Source organism: Astyanax mexicanus, chromosome 1 (genome assembly GCF_023375975.1).
Source record: "Astyanax mexicanus isolate ESR-SI-001 chromosome 1, AstMex3_surface, whole genome shotgun sequence".
In the NCBI taxonomy this organism is placed as follows: Eukaryota; Metazoa; Chordata; class Actinopteri; order Characiformes; family Acestrorhamphidae; genus Astyanax; species Astyanax mexicanus.
The window spans coordinates 62,450,588-62,470,000 of NC_064408.1; the positions used below are offsets into that span (position 1 = coordinate 62,450,588).

Genomic DNA, 19,413 nt, shown 5'->3' on the forward strand with positions numbered 1-19,413 from the left:
TTGATCTGAAAGCGTAACTCTGTTGGGGTGCCTAAACCCCCTTTTAAAATGTAAAAACAAATTTAAAAATGCACTTAACTTGCCTAGAATGTTGATAGAATGAGCCATTTTAACTTTTTTAAATAACTTTGTCCTAATTGAACTATTTATAGTAACATGCATTTTGGCCAGGGTCAAGGTTACCTTTGGAGACAGTAGAGATCCTGACTGGCTATTCTTAACACTATGGATTAGGGGCTTGTGTTGGGCTGGTCCAGGCACTAAGCCGATCAAGTGCTTGGCATATGGCTGTTCGTTTCTAGGGGCACAACTTTTTCAAAAACAGGATTAAAAAAGAGAAATGTGCCAAAGTTGCACTAGATGGTAAAGGCATTGTGTTTTTAAAACAAAATTGTTTTTAAGTGTTTCGCTATCTCTTTATTTTTAGCTAATAAGACCACCTACAGTGTGATATAAACTTGGGTAAACACTATTAAAATCTTTAAGACTAGAAATATGATAGACCGCAATATGATGTTTAGTGTTTTCAATCCTGGTGCTGGGGCACCCTGCCTAGCACATTTTAGGGAATTCCTTGCCTTTACAAACCCACAGTCACTCTGAAAAGACGTAACTCAAAATTAACTCATTAACAGAATCGGGTGTGCGGGGAGAAGAGAAACACTGTTCTGTTGCTTAAAAAAGATAATAGTGCACTTGAATAATTGTTGCCAAACAAGGCTGTATCCTGTGTCTGTGTTGTTTCCTAGACAGTGACTTGCAGATATGTAGGCTTACCAGTATCTGCATGCATATCTGAGATGTGCTTTAAAAGCACAAAGAAGTCATGTTATGTTGTATTAGCATTAGCCATTTCTATTTCTCTACCAATACAATTGTATTAAAAAGGTAAACTGTAAATATGTATATATATATATATATAGCTACATTACCTATTTCTTTTGAGAAATATTTTTATGAAAAAATGTCTTTTTGCAATAAATTGATATGATGTGCTCTCCATATTAAAACATTTTAAAAATGTGTCTTACTGAGTGCCCATCTATTGGGGCTCTTCTGCTCTTTCCATTAGAAAAAGATACTTTTATAATGTGCCTCCTATTCCACAACTACTAGATAGTGTACTGTATATACAGTAATTCAGTTTAAAATGTAAAACTCATATATTATATAGATGTTTTACACACAAAGTGATCTATTTTAAGCTTTTATTGTTGATGATTATGTCTTATAGCCAATGAAAACCCAAAAATCAGTGACTCAACTGGTACTCTATAAAAGTTGTCAGCAGAGGGAAGAATGAAGTGCTGTAAGATTTTGTACGAAAACGCTGCACTGACTTTAGACTTGATAATAAAACACAGTGGATCAACACCAGCAGATCACATGACTCCCCAAACCATCACTAATTGTGGAAACTTACACTAGTCCTCAAGCAGCTTGGACTGTGTCTCTCCACTCTTCCTCCAGACTCTGCTCCCTTGCTTTACAAATAAAATGTAAAATTTACTGATGATCAGTGACGGTTTGGAGAGTCATATTATCTGTAATATGTAAGTTTCACATTTTTTACTGAATTACTAAAATACAGTAACTTTTCAATGATATTCAAATTTTTTTAAGATTCACCTTTTAAGATGCTACCAAACTTTGCTGGAAATTGACCCTCCAGGCCTGGAGTTGTGCATTTCTGGGATTGACAGAATGTGTTGTTTCAGGCAGTCAAAAAATTGTCAATTTATGACCATAAAAAAGTCTCTGGGATAGTGTAATGTTGGTCAGCACGGGCGTTTGTAAGCTGGTGTATCAGAGCTGAGTCGCTGCACTTTCCTCTGAGTGTTCTGACTACCTATTGATTCTGCATCAGTGGCGGTTAGTAAAGAGGTAGTGTGTGACTTCACATGTTTCAGAAGACGCAGATGCTAGTTTTCACTCGACTGGTGTTTGGGAGCATTTACAGAGATAGGGAGTCCTAATGTGAGGGTCAAGAAGTCTGGGAAAACATGAGAGAGCTTGGTGTGAAGTTGGAGTTATATGAGAAATCTATGATGTATGTCATTTTTAAGGACAATGTGTCAAAAAAGTTACAAGAATTATATTGGTGAATTGTATGTGTGACAAATAGTAAGATTTGTGAGACAAGGTATTTGATTGTAATAAAACAAACACAAATACCTGCACAGGCTGTTTTTAAACAAATAAAGTGTCAATTAAAAAAGGAGGGGTAAAGATAAATATCCTTGGGACGCTTTAGAAATATGATGAGTATTTTAATTAATCATTTTTTAATGTGCTCTTTTTTCTCTCTCCCCGTGTAAAAGATCTCTGTAAACCATGCTATTGATTTATTTTTTTTTATTCTCAGTGTTGAAATGTGTTAAGTCTAATTTTACAGCGATACAACGTTCCTGTCAGTCCCTTTGGCAGTTATAGACATATCAAAATCTCATTTTGGTTTAACAAAGCCCTTCTCTGGATATAATCAGTTTTCTCACCTTGTTCACTACTTGTGTGTACTCCTCCAGCAGGGGGCGCAACCCCGCCCGCCCGGTCAGTCCGCTCTGGTGTTTTCAGCTTTCGTCACATCCGGCAGATCCAATGGCGAGATGTGAGCAGCGAGGAGGAAGCAGCTGATCCGGTACGAGTTTAATACCTCAGTTTATACAGTTTATCTCCTTACAGCAGTGCTCACACCTCTGTGTAACTGTGTAACTACTGCCTGAACACAGAGAGAGAGAAAAAGAGAGCTGTGCCAGCCTGTCCGCTGTGTGAGGACACGCTCAGACACAGTGAGAGATACAGAGTGCAGAACCGGTTATGTACTGAGTCTGACTCCTTTAAAACACTGAACAACGGGACGAGGAGGATTCTTTTTAGTGGTTTTCAGTATTTAAATGTGTTAATTAGCCCCTGAACACAGGGAAAAGGCTGAACTCTTGAGTCAGTAGACAGTCAGACTGTCAGTAATGTCTCCACCCTCTTCCTGTAGCTGTTGTTCCTCCTCCAGCTCTTTTCTTTTCATCACTGCTCCTCTTGACTGTCATTCTGTACCGTTATGATTAAAGCGGATTTGTATTTACAGGTTCAGCACTACTATTATTATGTTTTTTTTTATCCGAAATAGAACTACACACATAAAAACCGAAGGTTTGCTGTTGAGTATTGTAATGACTGATGGTGATACATGTCTGAACTCAGAGTGAAGCACTGGAACTAAAAGGACAGATCTCTGAAATTTTACTAGTAGAAACTCTCATTTCGGATATTAACTCTAAAATGTTTACTAGTAACAATATCCTATATACAGAACTATAAATACATTCTGACCAGACTTACTACCAGGATGATATATCCTTTATGTAATTTGGAGTAATACAAGTATGCATTTCAGACATTTTTATCATTATTTCTTATTATTTATGTTCTGACTAGTCTTAATATTATCTTAATATTTGTAAAACTAGATTTTTTACTAAATAACATGCCACAATTGATTATTTTTTTCAGTTACTGATCTGTGGATTGATACAGAAGTGTCTATATTGCTGTTTTTTTTTAAGTTGCCCTCCCCAAAATGAAGGATAAAAATGTTTTTTCTATGATTTTTCTATGCTCTGTCTTTTTGATTCAGAAGGAAATGATTAGAATAAAAATGTGTAGGATATAAACTACTTTTGTTGTCACACTTGATTCATTTTAAATTTCACTGTACAATCTGGCTATTTAATGTTAATACAAAGGCTGTATACAAATTTACTAGTCCATGCTAAATTCATGAATTCCTCTTTTTACATAAATGAGACGGCTTTTAAAAATATCAGAATTGGTAGATCAATGAAAGCTGTCTCATTACATCAAAATGAAAAGTGTGTTCAAACATTTCGACTCAATTAGAGAATTCTGAGTAGACATTTTGAGTTTTAACCTATTCTTTCTATTTATCAAGCTGCTAAAGTACTGTATGACTGTATAAGTCACCTTAAAAAGGAAAGTGTAAACTCACCAAATCAGAGAAAAAAAATCTGATTACTCAAATCACTTGAGGTGTTTCAAGATGCATTGAAGTGTAATATTCTCTCCAAGACAAATAAAACTCCTCCCAATATAACCAAAACACAAGTAATAATTGCTGCGTAAACTTTTTAGTTGGATGTAATCTAGCCATAGTCATTTGAGGTCACCAGGTGAAAACAGGGTCTATGTTTTCTAGTAAATTCACATGGTGTATTATAGCTTCATAATCCATATGTCATTTTGCAGGCGATGGGCGCAGACAGTGGTCCGGGTGCTCCCCCAGCAGTCCCGTGGCGTAAAGTGCTGTATGAGCGTCAGCCCTACCCTGACAACTATGTGGACCGCCGCTTCTTGGAGGAACTGCAGCGCAACATCGGTGTCCACCAGTACCGCTACTGGGCTGTGGTGCAGGAAGCAGGCCTGGTCGCTCAGCAGGTCTCCTGTGTAGCCGTTTTTCTCACATTATGGTTCTACATGGATCAAGGAGACCTGGGACCCTCCACCCTGCTCTGGGCCAGTCTTGGGTGTGCACTTCTGGGTTATGGGCTCTATGAGGCTTTGGGAGGAGGCAGTGGAGAGCGTACACGCATGGCAGACCTGCAGAGCGCAGCCATCTTCTTGGCCTTTACCTATGGCTTTTCTCCTGTGCTGAAGACGTTGACTGAATCCGTGAGCACAGACACTGTTTATGCCATGTCATCCATGATGCTGCTGGCCCACCTGGTGTCCTTCCCGTACACACAGCCCAGCCCCCCAGGCAGTCTGTCCCTGAACGCAGCGCTGTTTGGCTCTGTGTGTTTGGCCTCACGGCTGCCTGGGGCCCTGCACACCTTCGCCATGCTGAGCTGTGCCCTCCTGGTGTTTGCTCTGTGGCCCTGCCTGCTCCATCGCCTCAGGGACCGGGCTGAGTGGAGCTTTCCCCTGGCTGCAGGCCTGGTGTGCACAGCTGGGGTCGGAGGTTTGGCAAGCCTTTGGCCAGGAGGAGCTCTTCTCCTTCTTTTAGCTCTGCTAGTGCTAACTTTAGCCTGTCCGATGCTGCTCGTGCATCTTCAGAGACACAAAGACAACATCCACGGCCCGTGGGATGAAGCAGAGATCAGAGAGGACCTCTCACGATTTTTAAGCTAACACAAACACATGTAATAGTACTATGGACCTCTTTTATACTGAAAAATTGTTAACTGTACACTGGTGAGTGTTGAGGGCTATGACAGCTGCTTATATCAGATGTTCAGCACTTTAACATAAAGGCTCAGGGAAAACTTGTGCCTACACTGACCACTCCTTTTTTAAGACTCCATCTGCTAAATGTCTAAAACTGTAAACAACGTGCACATAATCATGAACAGTATTTTTAAAATATTTAACTCTTACTAAAATACCTGGTAAAATGATTACATTTTGTTATAGTTATTTATTTGATGTGTAATAAGTCATGAAAAAAAATATGATGGTAAACAAAATTTTTGTGCTTTTATGAATTAAAACACTTTGTCATACTAATGTAAAGTTTCTGAAATGTTTTTTTTGCTCCAAACAATCGTACATCTCAAACAGTGGCATGCAAAAGTGTTGGTACATTTGTCAATTGCATTTGTTTGTTGATTTTTGAAGGTTAAATAAGTAAACAGCACCTCTGCAATAACATATTTTCAAAAATGTCCATTTTCCCACTGTAGGGCGAACCATATTATAAGGCTCAAAAAACATTTTCATACATAAAGCCAACTGGATTGTAAGGCGCATTATGAGAAACTAGTAAGGAACAGGGGTGTTGCCATGTTTTTCATGTTTTTGTGCTGGTTTGTTCAGCAAAAATTAACATTTGTGCTGTTATCGTTATTGAGATATTTAACATAGTATGTCTGACCTGTTATGTAACACAGCCCCTCATTTGTGGCCAAATTGTACCAAAGTGGTCTTATTGGTTAGTGCTGCGTTTGTGCTGGTTTGTGCAGCAAAAATTAATGTTCGTGCTGTTATCATTATTGAGATATTAAACATTATATTTACGGTTATCATTACTGAGAAATTAAACTATTTAATTTATTACCATTTATGTAACACAGCCCCTCACCTAAGGCCAGATTTCACTAAATTGGTGTTGTTTTTTAGTGCTGCGTTTGGCTGGTTTGTGCAGCAAAAATTAACATTTGTGCTGTTATCGTTATTGAGATATTTAACATAATATGTCTGACCTGTTATGTAACACAGCCCCTCATTTGTGGCCAAATTGTACCAAAGTGGTCTCATTGGTTAGTGCTGCGTTTGTCCTGGTTTGTGCAGCAAAAAATTGTTTTAGCTGTTATCATTATTGATTTATTAGGAAATAATTATTAAATAGGTGTGAAGCTGGCCCCTCATCAGAAATGGAATAAAAATAGTTCCATTGGTTAGTGCTGCGTTTGTGCTGGTTTGTGCAGCAAAAATTAGCGTTTGTCCTGTTATCATTATTGAGATATTAAACATTATATTTATGGTTATCATTACTGAGATATTAAACTATTTAATTTATTACCTTTTATGTAACACAGCCCCTCATCTAAGGCCAGATTTCACCAAAGTGGTGTTGTTTTTTAGTGCTGCGTTTGTGTTGGTTTGTGCCGTTAGAATAAATGTTTGTTCAATTTTAGTTATTGAGTTATTAGGTAAAAAATATTTAATGGGTGGCATTACCCAGCCCCCCAATAAAGATCAAACCACAACAAAGTTCAGCAGTGCTGTTAAAATAAATGTTTCAGGTATTTTGATTATTCAGCTACAGGGAAAACAATATTTATTTACACACAACACACAATTAAATCCTTCTCAGTAGTTTATCGGTTTGGGTCCGGATTATTAGTGACCCCTGTAACTACAGCATACATTAGGCTGTGCTGAGGTGTTACAGCTAGCACCAACATGGCAACACAGTACTGAGACAGCGTGTGTTAGGATAATGCTGAAGTGAAACCATACGTTTCTGTGTCTGTGGATGCACCAACTGACTTACTGGAGCCGCAAAAGCCATAATACTACTACAGTATTACTGCACTGACCAAGTAACGGTCTCATCTGAAGTTCCATTGAGTTATAAGTGTCCTTTCCAGACAAGAGCTCACCAGCCACACTGTGCACAATTGTATTTTATTAATTACTCCCAGAAATGTGCACCTCTTTCCATTTCTTATGAGCTAAAAAATATTCTCAAGGTACAAAGGAACTTGAGATATACAGTTTGTGAGCTGTGGATTGTGTGTTTATGCGAAGCTGCTAATTTAGAAACAGTATGCATCACATAAGGAAAAGATGCTAAATCATCATCAGGGCACTGTGCAAAATGAACCGAATGATACAAATGATACAGAAAAATGTAGCTACAGTTCTGTGCAAATTTCTGATTCGCTGAACTGTGTTTGGTCCAGTCAAAAAAATATATATATATTACATTGCAATTAATGAAAAAAGCAATATCTTTTAATCTTTTAGGGCGTTTTCACACCTGTAGTTCGTTTCTCTGGTCCGAATCAGTTAATGAGTTCATTTACTTGGAGCGTTTTCTCGCTCTGTTCGGTCTGGTTTCACATAGGCATAAATGTAAACGCACCAAAATGTGCATCAATAAACCACGTGAGCAGCCTGTGTCCTCTGATTGGTCAGAGCTGTCTGACACGGGAGTACGTTAAATATAAATATACGAAAAAAGTAAATACAGCGAGAAGATGTTGTGTTCCAGTGCAAATATCTGTGCTTTAACACTGAACGCTGAAACGCTGCATATTCTAACACAGTGTTTCTACGTGCAGCGCAGATTTATACATAGTAAACAGAGTTACGCGGCTGTGAGCAGTGAATGCAGCGCAGACAGTTCACAGCTGTGGTAATTAGCGTTATCTTGCTAATATGTCAGTTTAAACTGTGCTTGCTTTATCAGCAGTTTAGCTCAAATAAATGGCTTATATTTAATAGCTGGATCCGATCGAGACCGGATCACATTCTCACCACAAGCGAACCGCTCCAGAGTTCGTTTGGTACATATATATTGTCGTGTTTTTCTCTTGTTATCGCACTCGCTCTGCCGCTAGCATTAGCCACCTGCTATCGGGGAGGGTCGGCTCACCTGGCCGCTGCGCTTGCCGCTCGTCCGTCGTGGATATGTGGGCCTGCCGCTGCGTGCGATGGTGGAGGTGTGGGGAATAAGGCACACGACAAGGTATGATGCAGTTTAACTGTTTAGTCAGGATCAGGAACGTTACAACAGTTGGACTGCCTAGCTCCAGCACCCGAACTACATTTAGTGTTCAATGCTAGGGCCGTGCGGCAAGTCTCCTAAACTGTAACTCACTCAGAACGTAAGAACACGCGTACATATACAACTGGGTGCTGGATTCTGATTGGAGGAGCCAAATACCCACGTATTGCCGCTACACTATCCCCTCTCTAAGCATGCTGAGTCCCTTCAGCTTCTTAACACATTTTTTGCAGATACTGTACTGTACTTAATACTGTAAACCTGTGCACTTCAACTAGTTGCACTTGAACCAAAATAAAAGTCTCTGGCTTCTGAACTGTTAGCACTACAATGCTCTAACCCCTAAAATAACAACCTGGTCTAATAACAGTCTTTAGTCTGAAGTGTCCTTGTAGCGCTGGGGTAGGCGCACAACACGACCTCTGCGTGTCATTTGCATGTTCGCTGTATTCTCTTTTATGTCTGATGGACACTTTGGTGGAGATTCAGGATCAGCCATCAGCCACTGAGGTTTCTTGGCTTGTTGAACCTCTACAGGCAACACGCCTACTTCATTGTCATCGCTGGATTCATGGCAAGGGGACATATTTGGGCCAAAGATCTGATTTGCCTTTTCAGGTGACGTAGAAGAGTCTCTTTGGCATTCAGCGCCTCTGCTACTCTCCCCTTGCAACGAGTGTCTGAGTCGCTTGATCCATCCTGGCACCCTGTCAGATTTATAGGGCTGTAGCCGATCGTGATGGAGGACTTTGGCACTCCGTTGATCGCGAACTTCAAAGAGCACAGGGCCCAGGCATTTGCTGATGAGTAGGGGACCTTTCCAAGGGGGTTGAAGTTTCGGACTCAAGCCCTTCTTCTTCGTGCTATCCTTTATGTATACCAGATCTCCCACCTCATAGGTCTGCTCTTTTGCACGGAGGTCATGTTGCCTCTTCTGCCTGATCTGGGCAGCTCGTAGGTGTTCCCTCGCCAGCTCATGTGCTTGTTCCATCTTTTCTTCCAGGTTTCCCACAAACTCAGGGGGTGGGGCTCTATTACTGTCAAGGTGAATAACCTGCAACAGGAGGTCTTGTGGCTGATGTACTTCTCTGCCCAGCATCATTCGGTTCGGGGTGAACCCTGTGCAAGCATGTGGTGAACTTCGATAGGCTGCTGTTAATAATGGAAGGTACTTGTCCCAGTCTCGTTGGTTTTTGTCCACAAAACACCTTATCATTTGGAGCAAGGTCCTATTGAACCTCTCTACCTGGCCATTTGAGGATGGGTGGTAAGGTGTAGTTCGGGTCTTTGTCACTCTAAGCAGATGGCACACTTGAGCAAAAAGATCACTCTCAAAGTTTCTGCCTTGATCTGTGTGAATTTCCAAGGGCGAGCCGAATCGAGCAACGAACTCAAATACGAGCTTCTGAACAGTAGTCTCTGCAGTCTGATCCGGTATGGCATATGCCTCCACCCAACGTGTAAACTGGTCTATTATGACCAGTATGTACTTGTTACCCAAAGTGGAGATGGGAAAGGGGCCCACAATGTCCAGATGCAGCCTGTCCATGGGTGCACCCGCCTGGTACACCTGCAACGGAGCTCTTCCTGTTGGGCCAACAGCCTTGCTTGCTTGACACTGAGGGCATTTTTGGATGAAAAGCCTAACATCTTCCCCCATCCCATGCCAGAGGAAGTGTTGTCGTGCTCTGTGTAGAGTTTTACCAACACCCAGGTGACCGGATAGAGGTGAGTTGTGGCAAAGTTCCATCAACTCTTTTATGAGGGACTTGGGCACCAGCAATCGAAGTTGGGGAGGGGCCCCAGTGTCACTCTCCCATCTGTAATAGAGAACTCCTCTGTGCCGCTCCACTTGAGGCCAACACAGCCAGTACTTCCTAATGGCTGGGCTCTTAAGGGCAACTTGCTCTCGTCTGGGAACCTCTCCCATTTCCATCCACTGGTGGAGGACACCCAAGCATGGGTCCTGCCTCTGTTTATCCTCCAACTCTTGCATACTGTATTGAGACATCCAGTTAGCTTCTGGGAGTTCCTCATCTGGGTTCTGAGTGCATGACAGTGAGCATAGGGCATTTTTTGGTGAGGGTGAGATGCCAACTGTCCTGATTTCTTGGCATTTTGTTACATGTCTGATGGCAAGTGGTACCACATCATCCACATCAGCTTCAAATCTGGCCCACTGACCTTGTTGCCTCCGGCAGTGCGTACATCCACCACAGGGCAGTGCAGATAGGTCCTTTCCTGCTTGATAGCAGTCACACTGTGATTGAACCACCTTTCTGGACAATGCATCCGCATTACCGTGTCGCGCCCCAGGCCGATGCTCAATCTGGAAGTCGTACTGGCCTAACTCTTCCAGCCACCTTGCCAACTGCCCTTCTGGATTTTTGAAACGGAACAGCCAAGACAAGCTGTTATGGTCGGTTCGAATAAGAAACCTTCGGCCCAGTAAATAGTGTCTGAACTGTCTCGTAAATTTCACCACTGCAAGCAATTCACGTCTTGTTACACAGTAGCGTCTTTGGGTTTTCTGCAAGTGAGAGCTGGCATACGCTATAACTTTTTCTTCCCCATGCTGAAACTGCGAGAGCACTGCCCCAATGCTGCAATTTGATGCGTCTGTGTCCAGGATGAAGGTACCTTGAGAGGTGGGGTAGGTTAGTATGGGGGCTGTTGTCAGATGCTTTTTCAGCTCCATGAAAGCGGCTTCTTGGGCCTCCCCCCAGTGAAACTCAGTGCCTTTATTCAGAAGCTCATGAAGTGGGCTACAAATTTGGGAGAATGACTTCACGAAGCGGCGGTAATAGTTACATAATCCCAGAAATGTTTGGAGCTCTGAAGGGCTTTTGGGGCAATCCCAGTCGGTGATTTCCTGGACCAGTTTAGGATTTGGTCGGATTCCAGCGCCACTGATGACATGGCCTAGGAACAGAACCTCCTCCTTTAGCAGGTGGCATTTAGATGGCTTCAGCTTCAGTCCGTATTGCTTCATCCGTTCGAAAACCACCTCTAGGTTTCTTAGGCTGTCGTCAATGTCTGTTCCAAGTACAATTACATCATCAAGGTAAATAAGTAGGTTTCGCCACTGCAGCCCCCGTAGCACCACCTCCATGGCCCTCTGGAATGTGCTTGGTGCATTGCACAATCCAAACGGCATCCGTGTATACTCATAAAGGCCATACTTGGTGACAAAGGCAGTCTTGCAACGGTCCCGCTTGTGTACTTCAATCTGCCAATATCCACTTTGAAGGTCCAGGGTGGAAAACACAGTAGCACCTTCCAAGGTGTCAAGGCATTCTTCAATGTTGGGCAGTGGGTAAGCATCCTTCAGAGTGAGTTCGTTGAGCTTCCGAAAGTCAATACACCATCTAACTCCACCATCTTTTTTTCTTACAAGGACAACAGGTGATGCCCACTCTGAGGTGGAAGGCACAACGACACCTGAGCTCAACATTTGCTTGAGGTGCTCTTCTTCCTCTTCCTGAAATCCAAGTGGTGTGCGACGGGTTGCTTGCCTGATGGGCTTGGCGTTGCCAGTGTCGATATGATGGGTCACTGTATTGAAGTGACCTAGATCTCTGTCACTGGTGGCAAATACAGACTGGTACTTTAAGAGAAGTAGAAGAAGCTTACTGTCTTGCTCTTCACTAAGACAACTACCAGCTGCTGTAAATAGTTCTTGAAGGTGGGCTGGTAACTCTAGAACGTCGTTATGTTCGCAGCACTGGCGTACCTGCCGTAACAGTTTTTCTTCACCAGGACAATCGCTTTGGCCAGGACTCTTTGTCGTCTCTGGGTTGTCTTGATCTTGGCTATGAAGCTTGCATTTGTCTTTAGAGCACTCCTCTTGTAAGGGAAGTGTTTCGATGAGAATTCCCAGACAGATGCCTTTGTTGAGGTGTGTGCTAACAGCAGATATATTGCATAATCTAACAGGAACTTTCGGCTCCATGTTTATGAGGACACTTCCTGAGGAAACGCCATCGGCAAGGCCAACTGGCTCCAGGACGGCTGTTATTTCAGGGTGTGGATGTTCAACAAAGCCCCAGGTATCGCACTCACTTTGCGGGGGAATGGTCAGTGGTCTTGTTAATAACACCCGGGATACTGCATAACCTCCTTCAGGTCCACCTCTGACATAGCTGGGCACAAGGTCACCCTCAATGAACACTTTGGGCCCTCTCTGGATAGTCAAATTGGCCTTTATCATAAAGTCCAATCCTAGGAGGAGGGGATCCTGAATTGGGGCTACGTATACAATCCAGTCCCACTCTTTATTGCCAATCTTCAGTGTCACTTTATAGCCCTCAAACACCCCCATTGTCTTTCCAGATTCTGCATTGCGCAGACAGGCTCTCTTACTCTCAGGCTGGTTTCTTAGGTCAAGCTGCTTGTACACCTCACTGGACATCACAGTTGCTTCAGCGCCTGTGTCAACAATGCACATGATGGACAAGTGATTCACCTGGATAGGAATTTGTAGGCTGGGCCCTTCACTTGATGCTCGACCAACTGTGACTACAGGTGGGATAAGGGGTCTGTTTTTGTTCTGGATAATGCTGACATTATGGCCGCTCTGAATATCAGCCAGGCCCTGGCCTCCGGACCTGGCTGATTCTAGTTTCCCTGACGCTTGGGGCTAGGAGACCGGGAACACTGCCTTTTAAAATGACCTAGTTCTCCACATTGAAAACATGCTACATTATTGCTCGTGGATGGGCTTGGTGATCGGGAAGTGTTTGTGTGGTTGGGCTCTCCGGGCCTACGCACAAAAGTTCTTCCACGCTGTTGTTCCATCCTTGTCTCAGAGCGTGGGAGTGCTTCCTCTCCAGATGACACTTTATGGGCTAATGCGTCCACAGTGGCTTGGAGTTTCTCCAACTTTTCCACCAGCAGCTTCAGTTGGTCTACTGTAGCATATGCAGTCCGCTGTGGTACTTGTACATTGAGTGAAGTAGACATGTCAGCTTCAGCATGTTCATCTGCCCAGGAAATACGCCTGACTTTTCCCCTTAATTCTCCATCTCGGCCTATTGTTGCTTTAAAATTGTGTTCATGTGCTTCCACCAGTTTTTGGGCCTCAGTGAGTGTGGGTGGATCCTTGTTCATAACCTCATATGCAATTCGCTGGTTGCAAAGGCCACGAAGGAATGCGTCGGCTGCCAGTTGGTCCTGCAGTTGGAGGTCCACACCTGGGTACGCTAAGGTGACCAAACGACGAATCTCCTCTGCAAACTCAGCTGTAGCTTCCTTCTGTTGCCGTAGCTCATTTAAGCGGCGGCGTGCTGTGTTTGGTGGGTCTGTGTGACCATACCTTTGCGCCAGCTGCTCCGTTAGGAGAGCATAATCTTCTCTGACATGTTCAGGCAGCGAGCATACAAATCGAATAGCCGCTCCTCTCAGCCTTTCATGTAGTCTATCCACTCTTTCTGTGCTTGTCCAATTTTGTCTTTGAGCCATTCTTTCAAAAGGGATAAAGAAGGAGGCCCAGTCATCTTTTCCTTCAAATGATGCAAGGGCCCTCGAACTGGAACAACACGTGGAGTAACGTGGCGCTGCATGGTCGCTGTGGTGGCTATTATTGTTGTGCATGCCCATACCTCTGTCGGGACTGGGGAACTGAGGGTTGACACTGTTCTGAAGTGTTGCTGCAATAGATGAGGGTCCCCCACCTCTCCTGCTAGTACAGCGTCTACGCACTACTGGCTCTACAGACTCGTCCACATTCCATTGTCTAACAGGGGCTGATGTACGAGAGCGCTGCCGGATCACCTCTAGCTCTGGAGAAAAGTCAGGAAGCCCGGACGAAATGGGGGGGAGCACCTCCTTGTCACCCTCGATGAGGATGGGTGATGAACTTGACACAAGGTATGACTGATCATTTCCATCAGGCTGCTTCAGCCAAGATGTCTGGATATCTTTACCAGCTGTCTGAGTCAGTACAGGTGACAAAATTTGCTGCAACTGCTTGGTCTGGTGCTCCAGTAAAGTCTGTAGCCAAGCAGGGGGTTGTTCTTGGTTGCTAACAGCTCCCGCTTCTGCACCTGAATGAATAATTCCTCCACTATCCATTTTGTTTTATTTGTTTTACTGTAATACTTCCTCTCTCCTTAATGCTTATTTATCCACTTTTCTCTTTTTATTTCCTCTTCACGTTTTACTGTTTAATTATCTTCTTTTCTCTTTTTTTTCTGTTTATTTATCCAGTTTTGTCTTCTTTCTTTTTTTTCTTCACGTTTTACTGTTTAATCATCTTCTTTTCTCTTTTTTCTGTTTATTTATCCAGTTTTGTCTTCTTTCTTTTTTTTCTTCACGTTTTACTGTTTAATTATCTTCTTTTCTCTTTTTTTCTGTTTATTTATCCAGTTTTGTCTTCTTTCTTTTTTTTTCTTCACGTTTTACTGTTTAATTATCTTCTTTTCTCTTTTTTTCTGTTTATTTATCCAGTTTTGTCTTCTTTCTTTTTTTTCACGGTTTACTGTTTAATTATCTTCTTTTCTCTTTTTTTTGTTTATTTATCCAGTTTTGTCTTCTTTCTCTTTTTTTTTTCACGTTTTACTGTTCGCCAGTACAAGTCTTTTATTTTGACATCCAGCGCTGGCGCAGGGGAGGTCACGTGACCTTGCTTCTCCGGCGCGTTAGCCTTTCTGTGGCTATGTAGTTAGCTTGCTAAACTCCGATGCTAATTCTAGCTTCGCTTCACGGAGCTTTATTATGGAATGTTCTTTATTTGGCGTTCATTTGGATTAGACACTCACCACACCGCAAAATGCGGTGTCTTGATCCCACTTCTGACACCAGTTGTCGTGTTTTTCTCTTGTTATCGCACTCGCTCTGCCGCTAGCATTAGCAACCTGCTATCGGGGAGGGTCGGCTCACCTGGCCGCTGCGCTTGCCGCTCGTCCGTCGTGGATATGTGGGCCTGCCGCTGCGTGCGATGGTGGAGGTGTGGGGAATAAGGCACACGACAAGGTATGATGCAGTTTAACTGTTTAGTCAGGATCAGGAACGTTACAACAGTTGGACTGCCTAGCTCCAGCACCCGAACTACATTTAGTGTTCAATGCTAGGGCCGTGCGGCAAGTCTCCTAAACTGTAACTCACTCAGAACGTAAGAACACGCGTACATATACAACTGGGTGCTGGATTCTGATTGGAGGAGCCAAATACCCACGTATTGCCGCTACACTATATATATCTATTTATATATCTATCTATATAGATATAGATATATAAATATATATATAAATAGATAGATAGATATATAGATAGATACAGATATACAGATAGATACGAACTCTGGTCCGTTTGTAACTTTAGTGCGGTTCGATTGAGCAGGTGTGAAAAGAGTAATCGCACTCGGGTGCGAATCAAAAGAACCGGACCGAGACCAGCTAGAGGAGGTGGTCTCGGTCCGGTTCTTTTGATCTATGATATATGTCTATCTATCTATCTTTCTATCTATACCTATATATTCATATCTATCTATATATGTATTTAAATATCTATCTATCTATCTAGCTATATCTATATATCTGTTTATATATATCTATCTATATATCTATCCATCCATCCATCTATATCTATATATCTGTCTATATATCTATCTATACATCTATTTATATATATATTTATATATCTATCTATATACATAAATAGATAGACATATCTATATATCTATTCATCTATCTATATGTCTTTCTATCTATCTATATATGTATTTAAATATTTATATATCTATATATCTATATATTGATTTATATCTATATCTATATCTATTTATATCTATATCTGTGTATATATATCTTTATATCTATTTATATATCTACCTACCTATCTATCTATCTATCTATCTACACATCTATTTATATATATCTATATAGATATATATATAAATAGATCTATATATCTATTTATATATATATATATATATCTACCCATCTATCCATCCATCTGTCTATATCTACAGTGAGTCCAAGAAGTATTTGATCCCTTGCTGATTTTCTTTGTTTGCCCACTAATAAAGACACTATCCTTCTGCACTTTTGATGGTAGATATATTCTAACATGGAGAGACAGAATATCAAGACAAAAATCCAGAATATAATTTTAAAGAATATATTTTAATTAATTTGTATTTCAATGAGGAAAATAAGTATTTGATCCCTCTTGCCAAACACACTCAATACTTAGTGGCAAAGCCTTTGTTTGCAAGCACAGCTGTGAGACGTTTGTTGTAGTTAACCACAAGTTTAGCACACACACCAGGGGGAATTTTGGCCCACTCTTCTTTGCAGATCCTCTCTAAATCATGAAGGTTTGGTGGGCTGTCGCTTGGAAACTCTGACCTTCAGCTCCCTCCATAGATTTTCGATCGGATTGAGGTCTGGCGACTGGCTGGGCCACTCCATGACCTTAATGTGATTTTTCTTGAGCCAATCCTATGTTGCCTTTGCTGTATGTTTAGGGTCGTTATCATGTTGGAAAACCCAACCACGGCCCATTTTCAGATCCTTGGCAGAGGGGAGGAGGTTGTCCCTCAGGATTGTGCGGTACATGGCTCCATCCATCTTCCCAGTGATGCGGTGAAGTAGCCCTGTACCCTTGGCAGAGAAACACCCCCAAAACATTATGCTTCCACCTCCATGCTTGACGGTGGGCACAGTGTTCTTGGGGTCATAGGCAGGATTTTTCTTCCTCCACACATGGCGGGTGGAGTTGAGGCCAAAAAGTTCAATTTTGGTCTCGTCTGACCACAAAACCTTCTCCCAATAACTTGGTTCATCTTTCAAATGATCATTGGCATACTTGAGGCGCGCCTCCACATGTGCTCTCTTCAGCAGGGGTACCTTTCGGGCACTGCAGGATGTGAATCCATTGTTGCGCAAAGTGTTGCCAATTGTTTCCTTGCAAACTGTGGTCCCAGCTGCCTTCAGGTCATTTGCTAACTCCTGCCGAGTGGTTGCAGGACGATTTCTGACCGTTCTCAGCATCATTGCCACCCCACGAGGCGAAATCTTCTTTGGAGCACCGGGCCGAGGTCTGTTGATTGTCATGTTATACTCTTTAAACTTTCTGATAATTGCACCAATAGTTGTTACTTTCACATCCAACACCTTACTAATCTTTTTGTAGCCCATTCCAGCTTTGTGAAGGTCAACAATTCTGACTCTGAGGTCCTGTAACGGCTCTTTGGTTTTACCCATGTTGGAGACTTGAAATCTGTGTGATCTGTCTGATTCTTTGGACAGGTGTTTTTCACACAAGTGATTAGTCAGAACAGGTGGCTTCAGGTCAGGTAACAAGTTGATTGGGAGTGTCTAACTGGTCTGTAAAAGCCAGAACTGCTAATGAATACTAAGGGATCAAATACTTATTTCACTCCATGAAATACAAATCAATTAATATATATTCCTTAGATTTATTTTCTGGATTTTCTTTTTAATATTCTGTCTCTCCATGTAAGAATACATCTACCATTAAAAGTATAGAATGATCATGTCTTTATTAGTGGGCCAACGAAGAAAATCAGCAAGGGATCAAATACTTCTTGGACTCACTGTATATAGATAGATATATTAATAGATATATGGATACATAGATATAGCTATATCTATCTGTCTATCTATCTATCTATCTATCTATATGTATGTCTATCAATATATATTTATATATCTATATATGTATATATATATGTCTGTCTATCTATCTATCTATATAGATATATAAATAGATATATAGATACATAGATAGATAGACATATCTATCTATATGTGTGTGTATATATATATACCTATATATATATATACCTATCTATTTATCTGTCTATCTATCTCTCTATATATGTATCTATATGTATATATATATATATGTCTATCAATATATATTTATATATCTATGTATATGTCTATTTATATATCTATATATATATATAGATAGATAGACATATATATATATATGTCTGTCTATCTATATATCTATTTATATATCTATGTATCTATTTATTTATCTATCTATCTACATCTATATATATATGTATTTAAATATCTATCTATATCTATCTATCTATATCTATATATCTATTTATATATCTATGTATCTATCTATATCTATATATCTGTTTATATATATCTATTTATATATCTATCTATATATCTATCTATATCTATATAGATAGATATATAAATAGATATATAGATATAGCTATATCTATATATCTATCTCGTTCTATCTCTCTATCTCTACATATCTATATACCAATATATCTATCTATATCTATTTATCTATATATATCTATCTCGTTCTATCTCTCTATATCTATTTATGTATCTATCTATATATCTATACATCTATTTATATCTATTTATATATCTATCTATATCTGTCTATCTATCTATTTATATATCTATCTATATCTATATAGATAGATATAAATAGATAGATAGATACATAGATAGATAGACAAATCTATATATCTATTTATCTATCTATATGTCGATCTATATGTCTATCTATCTATCTATCTATCTATCTATCTATATATCTACCTATCTATCTATCTATGTCTATCTATATATATTTATATATCTATGTATATGTCTATTTATATATCTATTTATATATCTATATATATGTGTGTGTGTGTGTGTATATATATATATATACACCTATCTATTTATCTGTCTATCTATCTATATATGTATATATATATATATATCTATCTCTCTATATATGTATCTATATGTCTATCTATATCTATTTATATATCTATCTATCTATCTATCTATCTATCTATCTATCTATCTATCTACATCTATATATACACTACCGTTCAAAAGTTTGGGGTCACATTGAAACGTCCTTATTTTTGAAGGAAAAGCACTGTACTTTTCAATGAAGATAACTTTAAACTAGTCCTAACTTTAAACAAATACACTCTGTACATTGTTAATGTGGTAAATGACTATTCTAGCTGCAAATGTCTGGTTTTGGTGCAATATCTACATAGGTGTATAGAGGCCCATTTCCAGCAACTATCACTCCAGTGTTCTAATGGTACAATGTGTTTGCTCATTGGCTCAGAAGGCTAATTGATGATTAGAAAACCCTTGTGCAATCATGTTCACACACCTGAAAACAGTCTAGCTCATTACAGAAGCTACAAAACT

The 19,413-nt window shown here is 40.6% G+C and overlaps 2 protein-coding genes across 2 annotated transcripts; one reads left to right on the forward strand and one right to left on the reverse strand.

Moving 5' to 3' along the window:
• Positions 1 to 2,528: 2,528 nt before the first annotated feature.
• On the forward strand, positions 2,529 to 5,517 carry pigc (phosphatidylinositol glycan anchor biosynthesis, class C). Its single transcript, XM_007239521.4, has 2 exons — positions 2,529 to 2,638; positions 4,261 to 5,517. The coding sequence occupies exon 2, from the start codon at positions 4,264 to 4,266 to the stop codon at positions 5,140 to 5,142; it is 879 nt and encodes a 292-aa protein (XP_007239583.3). The 5' UTR covers positions 2,529 to 2,638; positions 4,261 to 4,263; the 3' UTR covers positions 5,143 to 5,517.
• Positions 5,518 to 8,618: 3,101 nt separating this feature from the next.
• LOC125786977 (uncharacterized) lies at positions 8,619 to 14,317 on the reverse strand. Its single transcript, XM_049470837.1, has 2 exons — positions 13,016 to 14,317; positions 8,619 to 12,884 (listed from the first exon to the last, which is right to left on the reverse strand). The coding sequence occupies exons 1-2, from the start codon at positions 14,315 to 14,317 to the stop codon at positions 8,619 to 8,621; spliced, it is 5,568 nt and encodes a 1,855-aa protein (XP_049326794.1).
• Positions 14,318 to 19,413: the final 5,096 nt, after the last annotated feature.